The 20,194-nt window shown below is 37.5% G+C and overlaps 1 protein-coding gene across 1 annotated transcript in view; it reads left to right on the top strand.

Moving 5' to 3' along the window:
• Window positions 1-20,194, top strand: part of LOC134546221 (geranylgeranyl transferase type-2 subunit alpha) — a 78,171-nt gene that overhangs the window by 21,400 nt on the left and 36,577 nt on the right. Inside the window, exons 7-9 of the mRNA XM_063388852.1 lie at window positions 1,512-1,774; window positions 10,255-10,495; window positions 17,522-17,650. Of these exons, the coding sequence (XP_063244922.1) occupies window positions 1,512-1,774; window positions 10,255-10,495; window positions 17,522-17,650 (633 nt within the window). The remainder of the gene's footprint in view (window positions 1-1,511; window positions 1,775-10,254; window positions 10,496-17,521; window positions 17,651-20,194) is intronic.

Raw genomic sequence — 20,194 nt, 5'->3', positions numbered from 1 at the left:
TGAACTGCTGACTGTTGGCATTCTAAATGATATTGCACAAAAAAATATGAATCTGCATCGAAAATTTAAAGAAAAAATGAAAGTACCGTGTTTTATCACATAATCGTCGCACATTTTATAATATAATCAAGTTTGAAAAGTAGGGGTGCGACGTTTATGCTGAAAAAATTTTTTTTTTGTTGGGTAAAGTTAGTCATAAAAAAAAACCCATTCAGGGAAAGTACGTGTGTTTAAAAAGTGAATTATAAAAGAGCACGCCGAACAATTAAAATTAATAAGTCGTGCAACAAAAACATTTCTTCAAACTTTAAATAGAAAAACAAAATCTCTGATCCAAATGCGAGCCTGAACGAACGCGTAACTATCGTCGTAGTACACACCATGAAAGAGTGCGGGCCATCAAATGTAGTTAACTGGGCACTCGACAGAGAGCGAGCGGGGGTTGCATGCAATCGGCGAAATATCAATATTTGACTACGTGTGCGCGCTCTATATGGGAAGCAACATAACCAAACATGAATGATGCCAATGAGCGCTGGCTACATTTTTGTAAGTGGTACACCGTGGTGACGCAAATGAACAGATAAAGGTTATAACGTTTAAAAAGTCTTTAAAAGAAAATTTATTTCGTATTTCCTTTAGTTAAATAAGTAAGTGGTAATGTCCTAATAAATATTATATTTATATTTTAAAAGACATCGTTTTATACGGGAAAAATACCCACACAAAGCGCTCGGAAACTAATAGCGGGACCAAAAACATCATGCAATGTTTACGCGAGAGTTGTTTTTATCCAAATTTTGACACCCTAACATATAGGTGTGATGTTTATGTACGTGCGAAAATTATGCGATTAAAGAGGGTACACTCTAAAATTTAGACATTTATAATTATCAAAACAAAATTTTATGATGAAAATCAAATAGTGAAGAATACACAAAACTTTTTCTTGAATCCCAAGAAAAATTTGGTCTTGAATAAAAAATTACCTAAGCATTATAAATATTTGCTTGGAATTTATTTCAAAGCCTGTGTGGTTCCCATTTCTTGTTACTGCTCATCACACTTCAAACACCATGTGCACAAATGTGCTGTATGCTTACCTGCCAGCTAATTATATATTTTTTTATTATTTTGTTCTAATTTGTACGAATTGCACCATTTAATAAGTGTAGAGGATAGGAACACATAACAGTAATAGAATAACAAATAAATATACAGTAAATATTTATGTTATCAGTTGTAGCTTATGCAACATCCATCAGAGTTTTACATAGTTTGTTTTCAATCTTGAATTATATTGATACCTCTCCGAAACACTCAATATGTTGTTTTTTCAACCTCAGAATCATTGTAAATGTTTGCAATCTGTAGTATTATGCAAGCCTAAACTCCAAGTTCTTATCAATGTAGTTGCTGGACCCAACAACGTAACGTAACGTTCTAGGGTTTGTGTGCAAATTTCTTTTGTAAATGGTCGTGGTGGTTATTGTTTGAGTGCATGTGTGCAGAACTGAAGCTGGTGGAGAGTGCTGCCTTCACGGACCCTGACGACACGAGCGCCTGGTTCTACCAGCGCTGGCTGCTGGGGCGTGCGGGGCAGCCACTGGCCGTGGTGCAGGCCCGTGTGACTCTGCGCGCGGCTTGCTTGTGCTTGTCGCGCTGCGTGCGGCTGGACGGCCCTGAGCGCCTGAGGGCAGAGCTGTGGCTGGATGGGATGCCCGTGCCGGGAACCTGGGCCAGCAGCAGTGGCCTCTGCTTCTCACACGTCTGGGTATCCTTTCCGTCTCTTCCCAGTTGTACTGATTTCCAGTGGTCATCGGTGAATTGGACGTCGAGCTACGCAGTTACGGAATGTCGTTCATTTATTATGGGACCGGAGAAACTTGATGACAAGTTTGAAGTTTCGGTTTACCTACAGAACTGATAAAAGTGTTAATACCTGTTTTGTTACACTTAATGACTCGTTTGGAGTACAGTAATTCTTCGTTTAACGGATGCTTATTTAACGTACATTGGTTGTGAAGGAAATGATATTTGTTGCTTTTAATTTGGTTAACGGACGCCAAACTCTTTACCGCGGACATTTCCGTGTCGCAACTTACGAACGGGATTAGATGGTACTACTACTTGAATTGTACATACGTTTGTATCCATGCACTGCACTGCTTACACATGTGAATAATTTTTGCATCAATCATAATGGTTATCAAAGGATGACAACTGTCATGTGCATATCTTTTCTTTCGCACCCTTAAGAATGGAGGGGAACAAGCAGCGCTAATATTTAAGATGCACTTGACGAAGAAAATGACAAATCTCTCCTTCCTCCGCCCCTTGATGGCCCTGAGAGGAGCAAGGACACGAGGGAATCTGTGCAGGTCATTCACGGACTTGCCGGATGTTGAAGTACGTGAAGTACACAAGCCATTCTATTCCACACAGTTTTGTAGTCAGCCATTAGTCATCACTGTACAGGCCCTGTGCGTTCGCTGTGTGTTTGCTCGAAATAAATACAGATTAGGTTCTTACAGTTCGTTGATTTCAGTGAAATCTTATTATGTGCGGGTTTCATTGTATGTAGCTGTATGGATGAAAAAAGAACAATAAATGGCCTCTAGTTCAAAAAGAAGAAATGTTTGCTGTGAGTGTTCTCTCTCCATTGTCTAACTGCCCATCCAAGGCATGTGAGGGGAAATAGCCACTTGTCATGCACAGTCTTTTACTTCATGTTGATTTTCATACACCAGTGTAGGTCTGTGCCCATACCAGTTTTTTGATACAAAGTGAATATCATATTGAATGTTTAAAGTATTCGCAATGTCGAATCAAATTGCGAAAAATTTTTCTCTAAAGGCTGCACTATTCTTATTTTTTTAAATATAAAATACCAGCATGAAGTAAAAAAACAATTTTTTTACTTTTGTAATGATTATGAAACCAGTTGGGCCCTATGTTTAACACCTTTCAATATAGATGATAAAATAACCATGCATAAAATTAATTTGTGCATTCATAAAAGCAGACCCGAGTGCCACCTTCTGATTTTTCTTAAGAAACTCAAAACATATATAAAACACAAAAAATAATAATTTTCATACTATAAAAAATAAGTGATTAACAAAGATTTTGTCCATTTAAAAAATTACAATACTTAAGCTTTTTCAAATGTAATTTGGAATAGTACTAAAAAAGTAAAATCTGTTTTAAACTTCATATGAAGAATTTAATAAAAAAAAGCTACCCTATTATTAAAAAAATACATACTAAAATATTAAAATAATACCAGATAAAACACTTTCTTGTTGTTACACACAGCACATTATTACATTGACTCCATACATTGAAACCATCTATTGGCACTCAAAAAAAAGAAGAAGAAATGGATATCCAAATACGTAATTGCCATTTTAAATTTCCATGCTGTGTTACAAATATAACTGACTGTGTAACATTGTAACGGTTCGTTACATACAATAATAAAAAGATTTAAAGCGTTGATTGTAGTTTTTGTTTTATTCTTTCAAACTAGAATGCACAGACGAATCCAAACACTTTCAATCCTTTGCTCACTCATTCCCGTCGTACATTCGCCTGTCGAGAAACGTTCGCAGCCCGGGCGATGAAAATTAATAAACAAAAATAACGTTGATTAAGTCTTTCAACCTTTTGCAGGAAATATCCGAAATATGTGCGGCCTAGAACACGGCTGCACCTAGCGAAAAACCGCGAGCCGCCGAAACGCGGCCTCGCCTGGCAGCGATCGCCCGACAACTACTGATGAACTCATGACACGTCTCCTCCACGCATGAAGTAGACGTCACATGACCTCACCGACCAATCACACGCACTCTTCATTCACACTACAAGTTACAAGCCAATCAGAAGACAGAACATACATTGAAAACAGTTTTCTCTCCATAGAGCCCGGGACTTTACATTCTCCTTCTCTCTCCCACACCGTGAGACAGCAGTTATCACACATTTCCCACGACCAGTGGGGAATCCCAGCTTTTATCTCAGTTAGCGGGGAAGCACTGTTTCTTTCTCACTCACACTTACAGGCCTCTCATGCCTCTCTTTCTACACATCACCCCAGCCCAGACACAGTCTCGTGATCTATAATTATTATGCAACATGTTAATGAAAATTAAGAACAGCAATCATAATACAAATTACTTGACAAAATTCAACTTATTTAGAAAAAACCTGAAAAAGTAGGCCTAAACAGGCAAAAATCTAGTACAGCGACTTATTTATGAATAATTACATAAAAAATAGTAATGATTAAAAATGTCTAATAAAATACAAAATACCTTCTTAAAACACACAGCAAGTGTAATATCAACCCTTAAATACATAAAAACGGTAAAATATAATTAGAAAGACTTTTTAAGAAATATTTACATTCATGAAAAATAGTTAAAAAGAAAAATATTGAGCTAGGAGGGCAGGGATCTTGCAATGTTACAACATGAAGCTAAATTAGGTTACTCTCGAATGTTTAGAAACATAAAAAATGGTGTGGAAATATTAAGTGATATTAATATGAAATTTACTTTCACAAAATGTGGAAATTGCTGAAAAATGTAATAATATATACCATAAATAGTTATCCTCGTATTAATGTGGGTGATCACACCAACCTAAACAACTCTTTACTTTAGTGATCATCATCTTCACTTGTGAATTAAAAAACAATTTCAGAACTAAAACATTAGAAGCAGTGATTCTTAGGTGTTGTATCCTCGAGCGGATAGGATACCTGTGGGCAAGTAGGAGTGTGAAAGGCAATGACCTAACCACCGCCTCTAGAGTTATCTGGCACTTTATTACAGTTTTTTTTTTTTTTTTCATATAATACACTTTGCTACAATTGCTTTCTGGTTACAGTCTGATTCTTCATACGTTAATACTTAATCAACTTGTCTGGGTAGCCTATGCCAATGATACAGACTTGACATAACTTAAACTATGCACGGGATATGTCCAAGTGCCCTGCAAGGTCTCTACATGTCTAATCAGTGCGACTTCTCTGAACCAGAGCCTCTGACTGACCCCCTCTTCACTTGTGAGTTACTATATACAATAAGTTTAGTGTGTTATAGCTAGGGCCTGGAATGTTTCGCGATCGTGAATTATGCTAAATTCCGCGCAAATCTCGCATGAAAACGTGAAAAGTAATTACATTCGCGAAAACCACAACATTTATATGTTACACTGCTAATATATCCCCGAAAAGTACCATTAATTGCAGATCACTAATACTCATGCAAGGCTAAAGTATCCTTTAACCCAAGTCTTGTGTTTCAGTATATAATTACCATATTTTTACATAAGCCGTGTTCGTGTATGGTTTTGATGCTCAAAATTGATCTCGGGTATAGTTCGCACTAAGATTCTTCTCATTTGTGTGCCGGGGTTTGTTCAAGTGGTAACCCCGTGTTCCTCCACTCCATTATGCCAATACCGTATTTATTGAATGCAAGCAAACTCAAACTTTTTGCAAACTACGAAAAATAAAAATAATATGATGCCGAATTCTAAACTACCGTGCACACTTGGCCGGATATGAGAACGTGTTTATTGTATTTTGCGAAAAGTGTATAAAATATTATATCAAAGCAAAAGAATAACCTACTAATCTTGTATTTATCCAAGTTGCGTCATATACGGTAAAATGTAAACAAAACAAACCTGGTTTGTCCAGGTTAGCCAACATAGCTTCTACTAACTTCTCATGTAAGCGAATGCTTCCTTAACGAAGATCATACATTTCCCAGACTGTGAGAAGTTTTGTTTTGTGTAAAGCTAAACACATATGTTAGCGCCTAACGAATTTATCTTACCGTAGTTGTTTATTTTGTGTAACTTCGTAAATAGCAAGAGAATAAGCAAATAATGATTTTGCGGGTACGAAATTAGTCTGCGCAGCGAGACTGGGAGTGTGCCGGCATGCGTGACTATCATGCAGCCAGCATCTGTTGTTTACGTCACGAGCCGCGACAGCGTTCCCAACGCAGTGGCATTCCACTGCTGATATTTATTCGCGTGCCAAGTTTAGTTGATTGTTTTTGTAACAGCCTGTATGTAGTATGTTGCAACATATTTCTGTCTAGAGTTTAAAAATGCTGAATAATACTTTTGAGTGCTCGAGACCGAGCATATCAGTATCAGAAACATGGGTTTTATTGTATTGACAATAGCACAGTGATGTGCAAATTTTGCAACTGTAAAGTTTCATGGGAAAGAAAAGATTCCATACACTGAACTGCAGTTTGCTGTCAAAAAACATGTGCGAGAGGAAGATAGTGCTGTAAATATTGTGTCAGTTTTAATGGGACTGTCTTTAAACCATTCAGAATTTGCAAAGGGTACACTTAAGTCCATCTGTCTTCCGTGTGAAAATGCAGACAGCGAAAGGTTTTTTTCAAAGTATAACACTTTTTTCTGATAATCGCCACAGCCTCTCTCAGGAAAACTTACAATTACTAAGTGAAATGTGTTTTGAAGTATAAAAGATTGTAAAGTACTCTGCTTTAACACTGTTTTTTCTATAGTTTGCACATATGAATTTTTTTTAAATGTCTGTTTTGTGTAACTGTTTTGGATTTAATTGGCTGTTATTATGAATATTAGTCTATTCCTAGTATACATGGATTGTTTATTAAATATGTAAACTATTATATTCAATAACTGCAAAATTTAGTCAACATTTAAAATACCGGTAAAATTTCCATTGCATAATGAGAATACCGACTTTAAACCACCGCTTTTCTAATTTGAAAGTACCGCTTTTTGCATACTGAAAACACTGAAATTTTCCAGGCCGTAGTTATGGCTCATGCCGCTTGCTCGTTATGAAAACTTTCGTTTACGTTACGCATTACCTTCCTTGATTACAAAAGCTTCCAGAACATTTTATTTTTCCTTCGTGTAGCTGCGGGTTCATAAATTGCCCCGTCTAAGTAAACTAAGAGTCAGCTTGTTTGTTCTGAAGTCACTGCTAGTATTAACAGTCTGTTTACTCACAATTTCCAGCATGGATCCATAGTTGCCCTGACTCACAAGCCTCTCTTGTCCAGTACTGCAAAATTTATAAAATAATTTATAATTTATCTGGCAGGGGCCCCCTCTCCCCATCCCTTGGCTGGCCCCATACACAACACAGGGTTTTAAGGCTTCGTAACAAATGTGTAACTTTACATCAGTCTCAAAGCTTTACATCAAATTTATAGCTTCAAATAAAAATAAAATAAAATTTCTGGCAAAGTAAAAATTAATATTAAAAAGATTTTCAATTTTATTTGCTTATTCAAAGCTTTGTCCAGGCATACACTAGCGCCGTGACAATGCTGTGGCCGGCCCGTGAATCCACAGACGAGGGTGAAAATATTCTTCTAGGAATTTGAAGGGTTTTGTTTCCACTTGCCCCGCACGTGTCGTGCCGCTGCAAACAGTGCTGTAACCATCACCGTATCGTGACTGCCGGATAATTCAGATGATATTTTCTCATTTTACGGCCCTGTAACTGGTGAATATGTATGAGTATACCGTATTTACTTGTGTATAGCGCGCACTACGATTTTTGCAACAAATTAAAAAAAAAAAAAAAAAATAAATTTTACTAACATTTTGTGGTACCTGTTAAGTAATTACTTATGAAACAAATGATTATTTACATTGATGTGTGGTGATGTGTTAGGAAAATACTTAAATTCAGTACTCTTCCACCTGAAAGCAAAACTTTTGTGGCATACTGTACCATCTGAAACGACTGCGCAAGCTAAACTCTGCTGTGTAGACTGAAGATAATGAAGCACTGTATCGTCACAACTGGTACAAGGACGGGAGGGAGGGAGGCAGGCAGGAACGGGACTATGCCATCAAGTAAACTTGACAGTTGACAGGACTAAACACCACCACTCCCGTCACCGTTGCTAAGCTGGCGCGGAGGACTAGATGACTCACCTCGCCCGCACATTTGTGTGTGTGTGTGTGTGTGTACGAGAGACCAGGTTGTGTGTGTGTGTGAAAGAGAGGCATTGTTGCTTGTGCGTATGTGTGGGGTCACCCATCACCCGGCAGTTAACGACTAACACTCCTCCTCCCCGCCCTCCCCCCTCAACTTTTTTTTTTCCGTGTATAGCGCGCATCCTTGATTTTTTTTCCTTTACTTGAGGGAAAAAAGGGCGCGCTATACACGAGTATATACGGTAGTTGTCAGACGGCGGATGAAACACTGTCCATTGAGAATAGAAATCTATATGAGATCACGGTCAGTGAAATTATGGGCCAGCCATGGCACTGTTGGTTTTGTTTGTTTGTTGAGTATTTGTAAATCAAACTTTCCTGTGTTCTTCTTTCTCTTACCCTCGCTCTTGACAAGGTTACCGGACTAATCTGTTTACAGCCTTCATGCTTGATTTATCCAAGTTCTTAAGGTTTTTAGGTATTTTTTGGCTGTTCTGCAATGCATCATACTGCCGTGCCATTTGGTATGTCAAGAGCTGGCCATAAAGTTTTACATTGCATGTTAGGCATTTTTGGAAGGTTGGAAATGTAACCTGTCACGTAAACATTGTTTTAGGGAAAAATGTGATTTAATTAATTGACTTTTGCATACAAGACAATTTCTGGGAATGTAGCTAGTCCGTTAAACAAGGACTTATTGTATCTATGTACCACAATTACCTGCGTATGGGTCACATATTGTATGCTGATTTTTAATGCAATATATATGCAAATTTTGAGTTAAAAAAATATTGTACTGTGTGGTTGAATATGTACGTAAATAACTAACCTATGCTGGTTTTTAATAAATATAACTCAACTAGGACGTATAAACATTTCAATCAAAATATCTCGGCAGTCCCGTGGACATTGCACTGTGCTGTGTCTGCTGCCCGACCGGTTGTGGTGCCGGCAAGTGACGCATCTGCTGCGCTGTGAGGGCGAGGAGAGGAGGGAAAAATCTAAAAATAAACCAGCCAGAGAGGGAGCAAGAGTGTGTGTGCATGTATGTGCGTTTTCACGAGGCCACATGGCAATGTTAACGGTTTTCCCTCCCTCTCTTCTTTGTAAATGTCCCGTGAATGGGCACCAATACAATTAACTGTCTATCTTGACAGGTATTAATTAAGCAAGTGTGCCCAATCATTATTGTTTTTGAATGAGATTTCCAACGATTTCAACTGAACATACCATGACAAAACTGCAGGCATCGCTAATATTTTTAAGAGCACCTTTTATATTTCTCCAGCCTCGGGTAAACTGCATGCTAGTTTTCTTTAGACCGAACTGACAAAGAGTAGAGTGCCGCCTCTTCTCTCTCTGGGGCAAATGGATGGGTAAAAAAATAAAATACAATGGAGGAAAAATAAACAAGGGTATCAAAAATTGCAGTCTTGTCCTTTGTTTTGTTAGGAAGGGCGGGAATTGGATGGGTCAAAAATAGAGAGCCGAGGGTCAATGCCAGTGTTGTATTTTTTACATGCCAATAAGCTGAGAAAAGGAACATTTCACTTGTATCCACCAAACTCTAGTGAAGACAGATTATGGTGTTGCGACCTATACAACCCTTACGCAGGGGAGACCTATATGGTGAAAACGTTAGTTTTTTTACCCCAAAATTAAGGGTGCGACTCATACGAAGAAGCGACCTTTCTGCGAATACTGTACTTATCTATTGAACTTATTAAATTTTTTTTTCGGTCTTGTTACGGGTTTGTTTAGTAGCATGTATACTTTTGATGCCATTCAATGGAACCAGCGAACATTTAGCTGAAACGAAAGTTTTTTCCTCATTTTAGAAAATGTAGAAGCGGTTTCAACTTACTCTTTCACGACTAATGGAAATTTTTTCATGTTTGCACACTGCTAAAGTTCAGGTATGAAGGGCTCATGGTGGGTGAGTGATCATATTGCTCACTTGGTAGTATATTGATCCAAATTTTTTTCCAGTGGGGAAACGAGGTGGACGTTACTATGAACTGGTGGATTTTCTCAGTGTACTTCCTTTTCCCCTGCACATTCATTCTGTCAATTCTCCATTCTCACCTAATCACCACTCTTCATGTCTTATGAACCTGATATTGGCTTCATGACAAACACTAACAAAGTTGTTGATTTTCTTTGGGGCTCGTAGATTAATGTGCACATACCAAACACATTAATTGAGAGTGTATGTAAAGCACGGGCAGAGGTGTCCGCTGAAGGCGTGAAGGCGTGTGTGCTCCTTGACGCGGTGGCCAGGTGCTCCAGCCTGCAGGAGAGGTGCTCCGCTGCGGGGACAGTCCGCCCCGAGAGGCAGAAGTGAGGCTGTGTCGGGGAAGCGACGTGGTCCAGGTCCTGACGCTGGCCCCAGACGACGCGGGGCTGGCTGCGGCTCGGCCCCTGCAGTTCGGGGCCCAGTTTGGCCTCGCCGTCACCTCGGTGCTGGAGGAGCAGCTGGCCTCATGCACTCAGTTGCTGGAGCTGGAGCCTGACAGCAAGTGTGAGTATGCTCCTTGCCCAGCTCATCTAGCCAGTAGGCCAGTAACACTCGGTGTCGTGGAGCAACATTCCAGAGGACCCAGGTCTGGCCATCCTGATATCATTTGGCATGGTTTCCAGAAATCACCGAGGCAGATGCTGGGATTTGCCTTACTACAGGGCAGGCTTGCCGATTTCATGGATTTCAAACTCTGAAACGTTTTTCCGGATTTTACTAAGTTATCACAGGTTTTTTAATTAAATTTTTTTTCTTCAGTTGGAGAGATGTGCATGTCGAAGCATCTCAGAATATTCACTTTAAATGGTGAGGTTTTCTTACACAATTTTTGTTTCTTTGAATGTATGTATGTATGTATGTATGTATGTATGTTAACATTTAATTAATTACAGATTTTTATTGGAAACAATTTTATTAGCCGAACACAACTACTTTCAAAATGATTGTGTACATTTATGAATTTAAAAAGTTACAAACTTTACCATTGCAATTTTTTTGAAATACAGTGTTGCAGACTGCCTTTACAAAATATTTCTGATGTGATAAAATGAGGATCACCGAACATGCATGAAGATGCAATATTTACAGTAATTTGGTATTTGCTTAAAAACCTTTTTTTAAATGGGCCCAGTAGTTCAATTGTTTATTTTCGGGGCTGACGCGGCGTGCTGCTGGCTTGCAGATTGCACAAATTCTTGTGTAGTTTGTTTGTTCAGCTGCGTATACAACGTTGCGATGCATCTGAAAGAAAAGAAGTTGCTGTATGGTTTAAAATACAATGTTACTGAAGTGACAAGTGCTGCGACGGGTGTGTCTGAATCAACGGTAAAAAGGATTTTGGCTGAGGGGAAAGTAAAAAGTAAAATTGGTCTGAACTTTTCAACATCTACTGGCCAAAATAAAGAATGCAAAATATGGTTAGAAGTCGACGATTTTACGTGTGGTGCTGTGAGGAGAAAAGTCCGTGAATTTTACACTGTCAGGAAAACTGTCCCAACTTTAAATAAATTAAAGACGACTTTGCGAGATGATGGTGTTTCGGACTGCAGTAAAGAATTTTTGAGTAAACTGTTAAAGAGACTGGGATTCCGTTGGAAGAAGTGTCAGTCAAGAAGAAGGATTTTGATTGAGAAGCATGATATAGCAGCATGGAGAGGGCGTTTCCTACAAGAAATGCGCTAGTTTCGAAACGATGGTCGTTCAATCATTTATGTAGATGAAACGTACATCCATGCTACCCACAGCTGTAGTTCTTGTTGGCTATCGGACAATGAGTTGGGTGTTGCAGAGCCAATCGGGAAAGGCCAGCGTTTAATAATTGTGAATGCAGGAGGAGAGGAGGGATTTGTACAGAATGCATTGTTGATATTCCGGTCGAAACAAACAACGGGAGATTATCATAATGACATGAATTTAGAAAACTTTTTGAAATGGGTTACACATAAACTGCTTCCAAATTTGCCTGAAAACTCCGTCATTGTTCTCGACAATGCAAGTTATCACAATGTACAGACAAATAAGAAGCCGACTTCCGCTAACACCAAACAAGTGATTCAAGAGTAGCTAAAAATAAACAACATAGCTTTCTCCTCTGACCTAACAAAAGCCAACCTACTATTACTTGCGAAACAAGTGCCCACTTCCAAAACTTTCAAAATTGATGAAATCATTAAAATGTATGGACTCCCACGAAGTAATCAGGCTTCCACCCTATCATCCTGACCTCAATCCGATTGAGTTAGTGTGGGGATATATTAAAGGACAAGTGTGCGAAGAAATATCATCCTCACTCGAAGACAAGAAGAAATTATGTGAACAGCTGTTTAGTAGCTACTCTAAAGAGCAATGGAAAGAATGCTGCCGGCATGTGGAAAAAATCGAGAATGAATACTGGAACAGTGATAGGTTATTAGATACTGAAATAGATAAGATTATTGTTAATCTTGAAGAATCTAGAGACGAAGATTCCTCTAGTGAAACGGAAAATGCCATCTTCACATCAGACTCAGATTAGGTAAATAACATAATAACTATCTAACTATTAAAATATTACGTTGGCATCTTAAAATTATGTATCTATAATGAACACGCGTTTTTGCGTCGAACATTAGTGACGGAAAAAGTAGTGACAAAACGCAAATGTTCTGTATTTTACCTTTGAGAAAGTGCTATTTTTACAGAACCCTTAACCAAATGATAATTTGATAACCAAGTCTTCAAAGAAAGAGTAATTTTAACACATGCAGCATTTTTGTTTATGATAATATAGTTTTTTCACAGAGAGGTTTTTTATGACTGCAAACAAATAGTGTGACTGTTAGCATGCTGATGTTCTGTTAACTTGATTTATTTTTGTAAATATGTATGTGTTTGAATGATTTGGACATGGGTAAACGATGTAGTGTATTTTCCAGTTGTGATTACATCATGCAGTTCATGCGTTATAACCCTTGTGTTGCGTTCGTGTAAGACGGGCTGACACTCCTTCGTCTTGATTTGGAGGGGTCGCCACGCCTTCCCCTCCAGACACTGTCGTTGCGCTAAGGGCTGGTAAAGGGGAAGGCAGACCATGCGTAGAGCGATAACAGAGACGGTTCAGATTTAAATTTTCCCCCTATAGTAGTGAAAATAAGGCATGTAGACACGCTGAGTATTACAATGTGCAAAATCTTGAGAATCTCCATCCTTGGCTTCTACCTCTGCTCTCTTGTTATGCGCTCGTGGCAGACCTCGGCGAGGCGGGAAGCGGCGGCGAGAGTCACACGACGCGCACTGGGCTCCGTCTCGGCACTGCCACCCCCATAAAGCCCCATTTCGGGCGTGGCTGCCGTGTTCTCGGGTCCGCGGCATCGTCAACAGCCCTCGTTCCTACCCCCTCTCAACCCCGTTTGCTTTTCGCAGCGGTGGCCAGCCTCGTTCCGAAGCGCTGTCCCAGTATTTCGCGCTGACTCCGCTGTTGCTCTGACACCGCAACGAGGTCAGCCTGCACGTCGCTGCAGGTGTGTCATAACACTGCGCATCGTGGTTACTGGGTCAGGCTTGCGCAACCGACCGTGGTTTGGCCGCACGTGCGAGTGGAGGGGGAAGCCTGTTAGCTTGTCCTGGTTAGTAGTTTGTAAATTTGTTTTCAACAACCCTGGATTGTTCTGGTAGACGCAGTGGTGCGCAGATGGTTTTTAAGGGGCCGTGTGTGGTTTATCAGGGCTCACTCCGGGGGAGATGCTGCTCCTTGGAGGTTACAAGATTATGGTTAGGAAAGTTAGGTTCACTCCGGCAGACTCTAAGCCCCTTCGTAACTAGAGTTTTCAAGGTAGAAGTTCGGACGGTACCTAGGGCAAGAAATGAAACAAGTTACATGTTTAAATTGAGAACAAGGAACATAATCAGCTTGAGTACAATGCAGTTTTATGTAAGGGTTACTTTTAATTCAAGTGTAAGATTAGTCTAAGAGCTGGTCGTACGAATAAGGATAATGTTTGGTGATGTTCTCTCCTGCTCTCTTTCTCTCTCTAATTGTTTTTCGCTATCAGTTGTGACTGCTAAAGTCATCTGCAATCGTTAACGCTAAGTTTATTTTGGAACCTTAAAAGACTAATTTTTTTAAGTTTAGACATTTATTTGTGAATAAATGTACTTTGTTTTTGAAGTAGTGTTAATTTATTTTTAGTTAATGTTAGTCCTTAATATTTAACTGGTTTAACTTTCTTTAGAAGCATCCAGTATTAGGTGATTGAAAATTAAAGATCTCGAGGATGTTACCTCTCAGAATGTTTAGCTCTACCTGAAGAATTTTATGTACAGAATTAACGTTTCTCCCAGTTATTTTATGGAGTTTACAGACATGCACACCTTTTCTGTTCTTAAATGATTACTTTAGTATTTTATTATATTATTATTTATTTGAATTTGAAACTAGCATGTTACAATACCATAAAATTGGTGGTAAGCTGTATAAAAAATTTAATCAATAGAAATAATAAAAAATTTTTTTTGGTAAAATTAACTTCTCGTTAGCAACATCTAAATAAATTTAGTGTCCTTTGTATGTATTTCAAATCATGTTCACTCTTAATCTAAGCCTAAAAAATCCTGTAAAATAACAAACCACCATTTTGAAGATGTGATGTGCAAGGACAATAAAAGTATTAAATTTTTTGGTTTCAGTCTCCAATTTTCAGTATGCCGTGGTCTTCTAAAATCAAACGAAAGTTGATGAAACCACTTTAATGCTGAACGTCACCAATTATCAAATGAAAAAAAAACCATTACTGGTTTTTTGTTACATTGAAATGCAATTCCAATATCATCAAAAGTCTGGGTTTGACATAATCTGTAAAACTAGCAGACACATTGTCTGTGAGGGTGATGTATGAAATTCCCGGCAACAACAAGTAATTCAAGCATAATTTCAGGTTTTTCCCAGACAAAGAAAATTCCTGCATATTTGCCATTTTTCCCAAAACTCAAGGCTGGTAGTTACCCTAAATACGCAAAACTATTTTTTGTATCCGAAAGAAAATTTGGTCTTGAATAAAAAATTGAACATTTTAAATGAGGAAGCTATCTTTGGCCTTATACTTGTTTGAGCAGTGATCATTTTTTTATTGCCATTCACTTCATAGCTATTATTTTTTCTGGCTGTGCTATACTCTTCAGTAAAAACATTTTTGAAGATGTTAAAAACATTCAAGAATTGGAATGTTATTTACATGTATTTACTGCAAAGTAGTTGTTTTAAGTTCTTAGCTTACAAACGTTTATCTGCTAAGTGTCATTTGTAGCGTGAAGCATTTTGGGATTAAATACTGTGTGCACTGTGTTGCACAATGTGAGTGGTCGGATAATTGTTGGAAGATTACCCAGGTGATATGGAGTTTACATGGTGTCAGTGTGTTGGTTATTGATTTCTGCACCACGGATGAGAATGTACAAAATTCAGTCCTGAATGGGGGAAGGAAATATAACATACACTATATGCTGGGAATCAAATCCAGAACAGTTTGCTCACCAGGCCGATATTTTGGATAAAATGATCGAGCTCAGATGTGAGAAGCATTGTGGTTGAATAGTTGAATAACTTGACTTCCACGTAGGCATTTCTGGTTTGATTCCCGGCAGGGTCGACCAGGGTTTTTGTGCAAGCAGGAAAGGTGGACGTTGTGAGCTGTTTGGTTTCCCCACCCATGCATTCCATTTATGCTTTATACTCGTTTCATCACACTTCTACATTACATATCTAATGGTGAGAGGTTAATTCCTACATTCATTGGTTCATCTATTCGATCATTCATTCATTTATTCATATTTTTAGGCCTGTGTGAATAATAGTTATTTCAAGCAAAGTGAATATCAAATTGAATTGTTTAAATTTAAATATTCACTGAGTTAAATCAAATTGTGAATATTGCTCTCAGCGAAGCTGTATTAGACGTCTTATAAAATACAGGAGTTATTAAAAAAAAATTGTCTAACGTTTGTAATGTTTGAACTGATTGATTAACCAATTGGGCCCTATGTATAACATCATTCAATAAAAAATATAAAATATCCATTTATAACATTAATATTGAGCATTTAGAAAAACAAACTGAGTGCCACCTTTTGATTTTTTCAAGTAACCAACTTTATTCAAGCAAAATATATACAAAAAAAAAGATAGAGAACTAAATATTTACATCAGCAAATCTTAAGCTTCTAATGTTTTAAAGCTTTGCAACAAATGCGAAGCTTCACATTAGACGTGAAGCTTTGCATCACAACCTAAGTTTCAAATAAAATGAATAGCAAATTTCCTAGGGAAGTCAAATTGAATACTAAAAACAGCTTCAATTGATTTGCTTAGTCGAAGCTTCACAAAGGCCTAAAATTTTGTTTCTGGCAGGTACTAGTTACAACTTTATAATCTCAGAAAAATTGAGAAATTAGTTAAGTAGTGGTGTGATCTTTTGTCACAATTGAGTTTCTTGTCATTGTGATGTCGGTTTATGTTTTACATTGTACACCTTTCTGGTATAGAATATGTACATGATAAAAAGTGGTATAGAACATAGTATTTTTAGGGAACGTTGATTTTTGAAGCATAGATTCATTAATTGTTGTGTCTAATGATGGGCAATACAGATAAAAACTAATACTGATCCAATTACTTAAACAGATCTCGAGATCTGATAACCGATGCAAAACCAATTCAATACTCTATGTAAATAATAACAGTTAAAGTCTCCAGAAATTCAGTATTTGTAAGTAATAAATGAACACATTAATAACCCTCTTTATTAAAAGTATTTTTGGTTGATGACAAAAAAAGTATTTTACAGCATAAAATTTGTGCATAGCACAATAAAAACTATTCCTTTGACTAATTAAGGACCATAACAGTCAAGTATAGTCTTAAATTACAGAAAAATTTGAGTAAAATATGTCTATGAAATTCTAAACAGGTAAATAAAAAAGATTGTATGGGCAACACCTTAGGAATGGATAAAATTATACTTTTTCTAAATGTGTATCAAATTTTTCAGTATCAGTTAGAAACAGTTACATTGGAAATCCAGAAAATTGGGAATATCGACCGATACTAAAAGATTTCATCACTACACTACTTCACTCTGTGTCCATGATTGGCCGAGAGTATTATATATTTGGGTAGAGGTTGATGCAATTATTTATTATTTACCTTTCTAATCACGCCAAATTTTTCCGGAAATATAACAACCACAAAAGCAAGCTTGTGTGTGTATTCTACGTGCAGTATTTTAATTATCTTTACCATAAAACCATATTATGGAATATAATAATTACAAAAACAATTTCCATACGTGCTACTTAGCTTTCAAACATACAATTATGGGGCCATCAAATTGTAGAGCTGCTATTTTATTTTGTTGAAATTGTCATAATGGCATGTGAATCTTTTATTTTATGCCAGACTGTATCAAACAATAAATTTTAATTTGGACCTTATAGTAGTTGAAAATAATTTATCAATGTATGCATCCTAAGTTATAATAAGAGTGCATTTTTTTTCAGGGACACTTCTCACCTCCGTCCTACTAATGCAAGCTATTGACCGGAACAGATACCATGAAGACACCATGAAGAATTTGTATCTCTTGCTGAAAGTTGATCCTCTTCGTTCCGGCTACTATAGAGATCTCCGTAAGTTACATGTCAAATGTTGATATTAAACTTATTGAAATATAATGTTGTGTGTATATACAATAGACTGTTCGTATGCAAACTTCATATGCATCTAAGAAATACCAAAGGAAGTCATGGTTGCAATAATATTGTATTCTTCCACCACAGCTTTCTTTTCACAGTTGTCAGAGTGTATAGGCCTAGTATATTCATGAAAAAATATAGTTTTGGGATATTTCTGATTCTGGAGTAAGCACTGTTCATTATTTCCACTGGAATAAAAGTATTGTGAATGCAATTGCTTTGAAATAAAAGTAACTATAGTCTTACCCTATAGTTTAACTTTTGTAATGCGTGTTTCTTAATATTTTCTAATAGAGACATAACATTCAATTCTATAAACAATAATTTAGTTTGATTAGTCAGAGTTTTGTCCGATTGATTAGTGTCTTCCGAACTAATTGAAGAATTTTCCAATTAAATTTTTTTTTTTTAGTTAATTGGGACTATTTCAGATAATCAGTAATGTGTCCAATTTATTAGTATGTGTGTAATTAATTATAAATCCTTCTAATGCATCTTATCTTAGTTTTGAGCATACACTGCGACCTAGCAAATAAGATATCAGATTTCTATGCATGTAAACTTCATGTGTGTATTAGTACATCTATTGGCACAGGCATGGTGGGTGTTTCAGGTTGAAGTGAACACAGGGGCTGATAAGCTACAAAAAATGTGCTTTAATTTTGCTCCACACATCTTACCCTTCTTCGGGCAGGTTCAGGATGTGGGAGGCAGTGACGGAGTGTTGATAGCTGCTGGGGGGGTTTGTCTGCACTTACGTGGCAATGCAAAGCAGTAACAGAACAATTCTTGCAAGTTTCGTGTATTCAGGATTGCTTTTCAAAGATTTTTTGCTATGTGGTTGTCATGCAAGTTGACAGTTATAAAACTTCCACACACATGCGACAGTTTAGCTACGCTAGATGCAGGCCAATTGGGGGCATGGACCGAGCGGTCTGATCACTCCCTCATGCCAAGGTAATTCGGGTCAGGTTCATGACAGGATTGACCTGTAGTTTTGGCAAGTGTGCTGGTGGGTTTTCTCAGACTACTCCCATTTCCCCCACTCATTTATTAATTTGCATCTCGTCATATTTTCTTACCTCTAATGACTCCATTGTTGATGAGAGATTAACCTCGGTCCATTTCCATTCCCATGTGTCTTCCAGTGCTTTCCTTGCCAATGTTTCTGCTTGTCTTTGGAACAGACACACTGACAGTAGTGATTGGAAAGCACATTCGTTGATGTACACAACTTTTAATCTTCCGGCTGCAGACGTGTGTCAGCCAGGTAGCTGCTAGAACGAGGATGCTGGTGCCGCCACATTCAGATAAGAATGTGTCAGCTGTCCCCTCACACTGCATTGTCCTCATCCCTGTGACCGGCATCACGGTCAGGACATTATTCATATAATATAAATAAATAGAGGAATTATGCTAGCTTTTTGTTTTTGTTATTTATTATGTTAAATATTGTTTGACATAAAGTTAGTGATTTTATAATAGTGTTCAAAAAGACAGAACTGGCACCCATAATTAAAGGCAATTAAGAAGTCATCAGTAGAGACCTGCAAAATTCGCGGTTTCGATGGCCTTCAGGATAGACTGCACATACCCCTATACACTCGAGCAAATAGCGCAAGTTCATTGGCTGCCGACTTGTAAGTTGTCTCAGCTGGTTTGTCTGTGATTCGATCCTTCTTTGGTTGAGGGTTTATAACTGGTTGAGATTCGTCCAGATGAACAGTAAGCCAATAGCAAAATTATCTAAGAGGTATATGTGTTTGAATTCTAGCCTATCACCGAATGAATCCGTGAATTTTGCAGGTCTCTGGTCATCAGTTGTTTGTCATTTTTGCAGTGGCTGCCAGGAGGTAGACTGGGGCTCATGCTGGAAAGTGTGAATGCCCCATGAGGAGGAGGGGAATTATTGGTATGGCTACTAATACAGCGGTAGTTTGGGGATTTCTCCCCCAAGAATATTTTAAATCTTGTTACTGAAAATATTACTATATCACTTAAATCGTTCTCATAATATGCATATTTTATTATTGCTACTTTGAAAGTTTATTAAAGAAAAGCATAATTAATGGGTGCTTGGAAATAAAAAATACAGTGCAATAAGAAATAAAAAAGACAGTCTCTTTATTTGCCGACAAAGAAATTGCTTTGATTTTCCTGAATGCATGAAACATGCACATACTAGGTAATAAAAAAGTGTCAGGAAAACATAAAAATGGAAATTTTTAACCTTAAATTTGCAAGAAATGTACTTTTTCCTATTGTTTTTATAAGTTTATACAGTCATTATGTTTGTATTCAAAAAAAAGTACAGCAACAAAACAATGGATTTCTGGTAAACATGACCATTACCTGCAACAAAGTACCCTAAAACAGACTATTGTGAATGCTAGCTAAAATTTAAACTAGAATATTTTCAATTCTTACCTTCTATAAGTTTATACAGTCATTATGTTTGTATTCAAAAAAAAGTACAGC

This window comes from Bacillus rossius, chromosome 1 (assembly GCF_032445375.1).
Source record: "Bacillus rossius redtenbacheri isolate Brsri chromosome 1, Brsri_v3, whole genome shotgun sequence".
NCBI lineage: Eukaryota > Metazoa > Arthropoda > Insecta > Phasmatodea > Bacillidae > Bacillus > Bacillus rossius.
The sequence above is the reverse complement of the archived record's forward strand: the minus strand, read 5'-3'. Positions and strand labels throughout refer to the sequence as shown.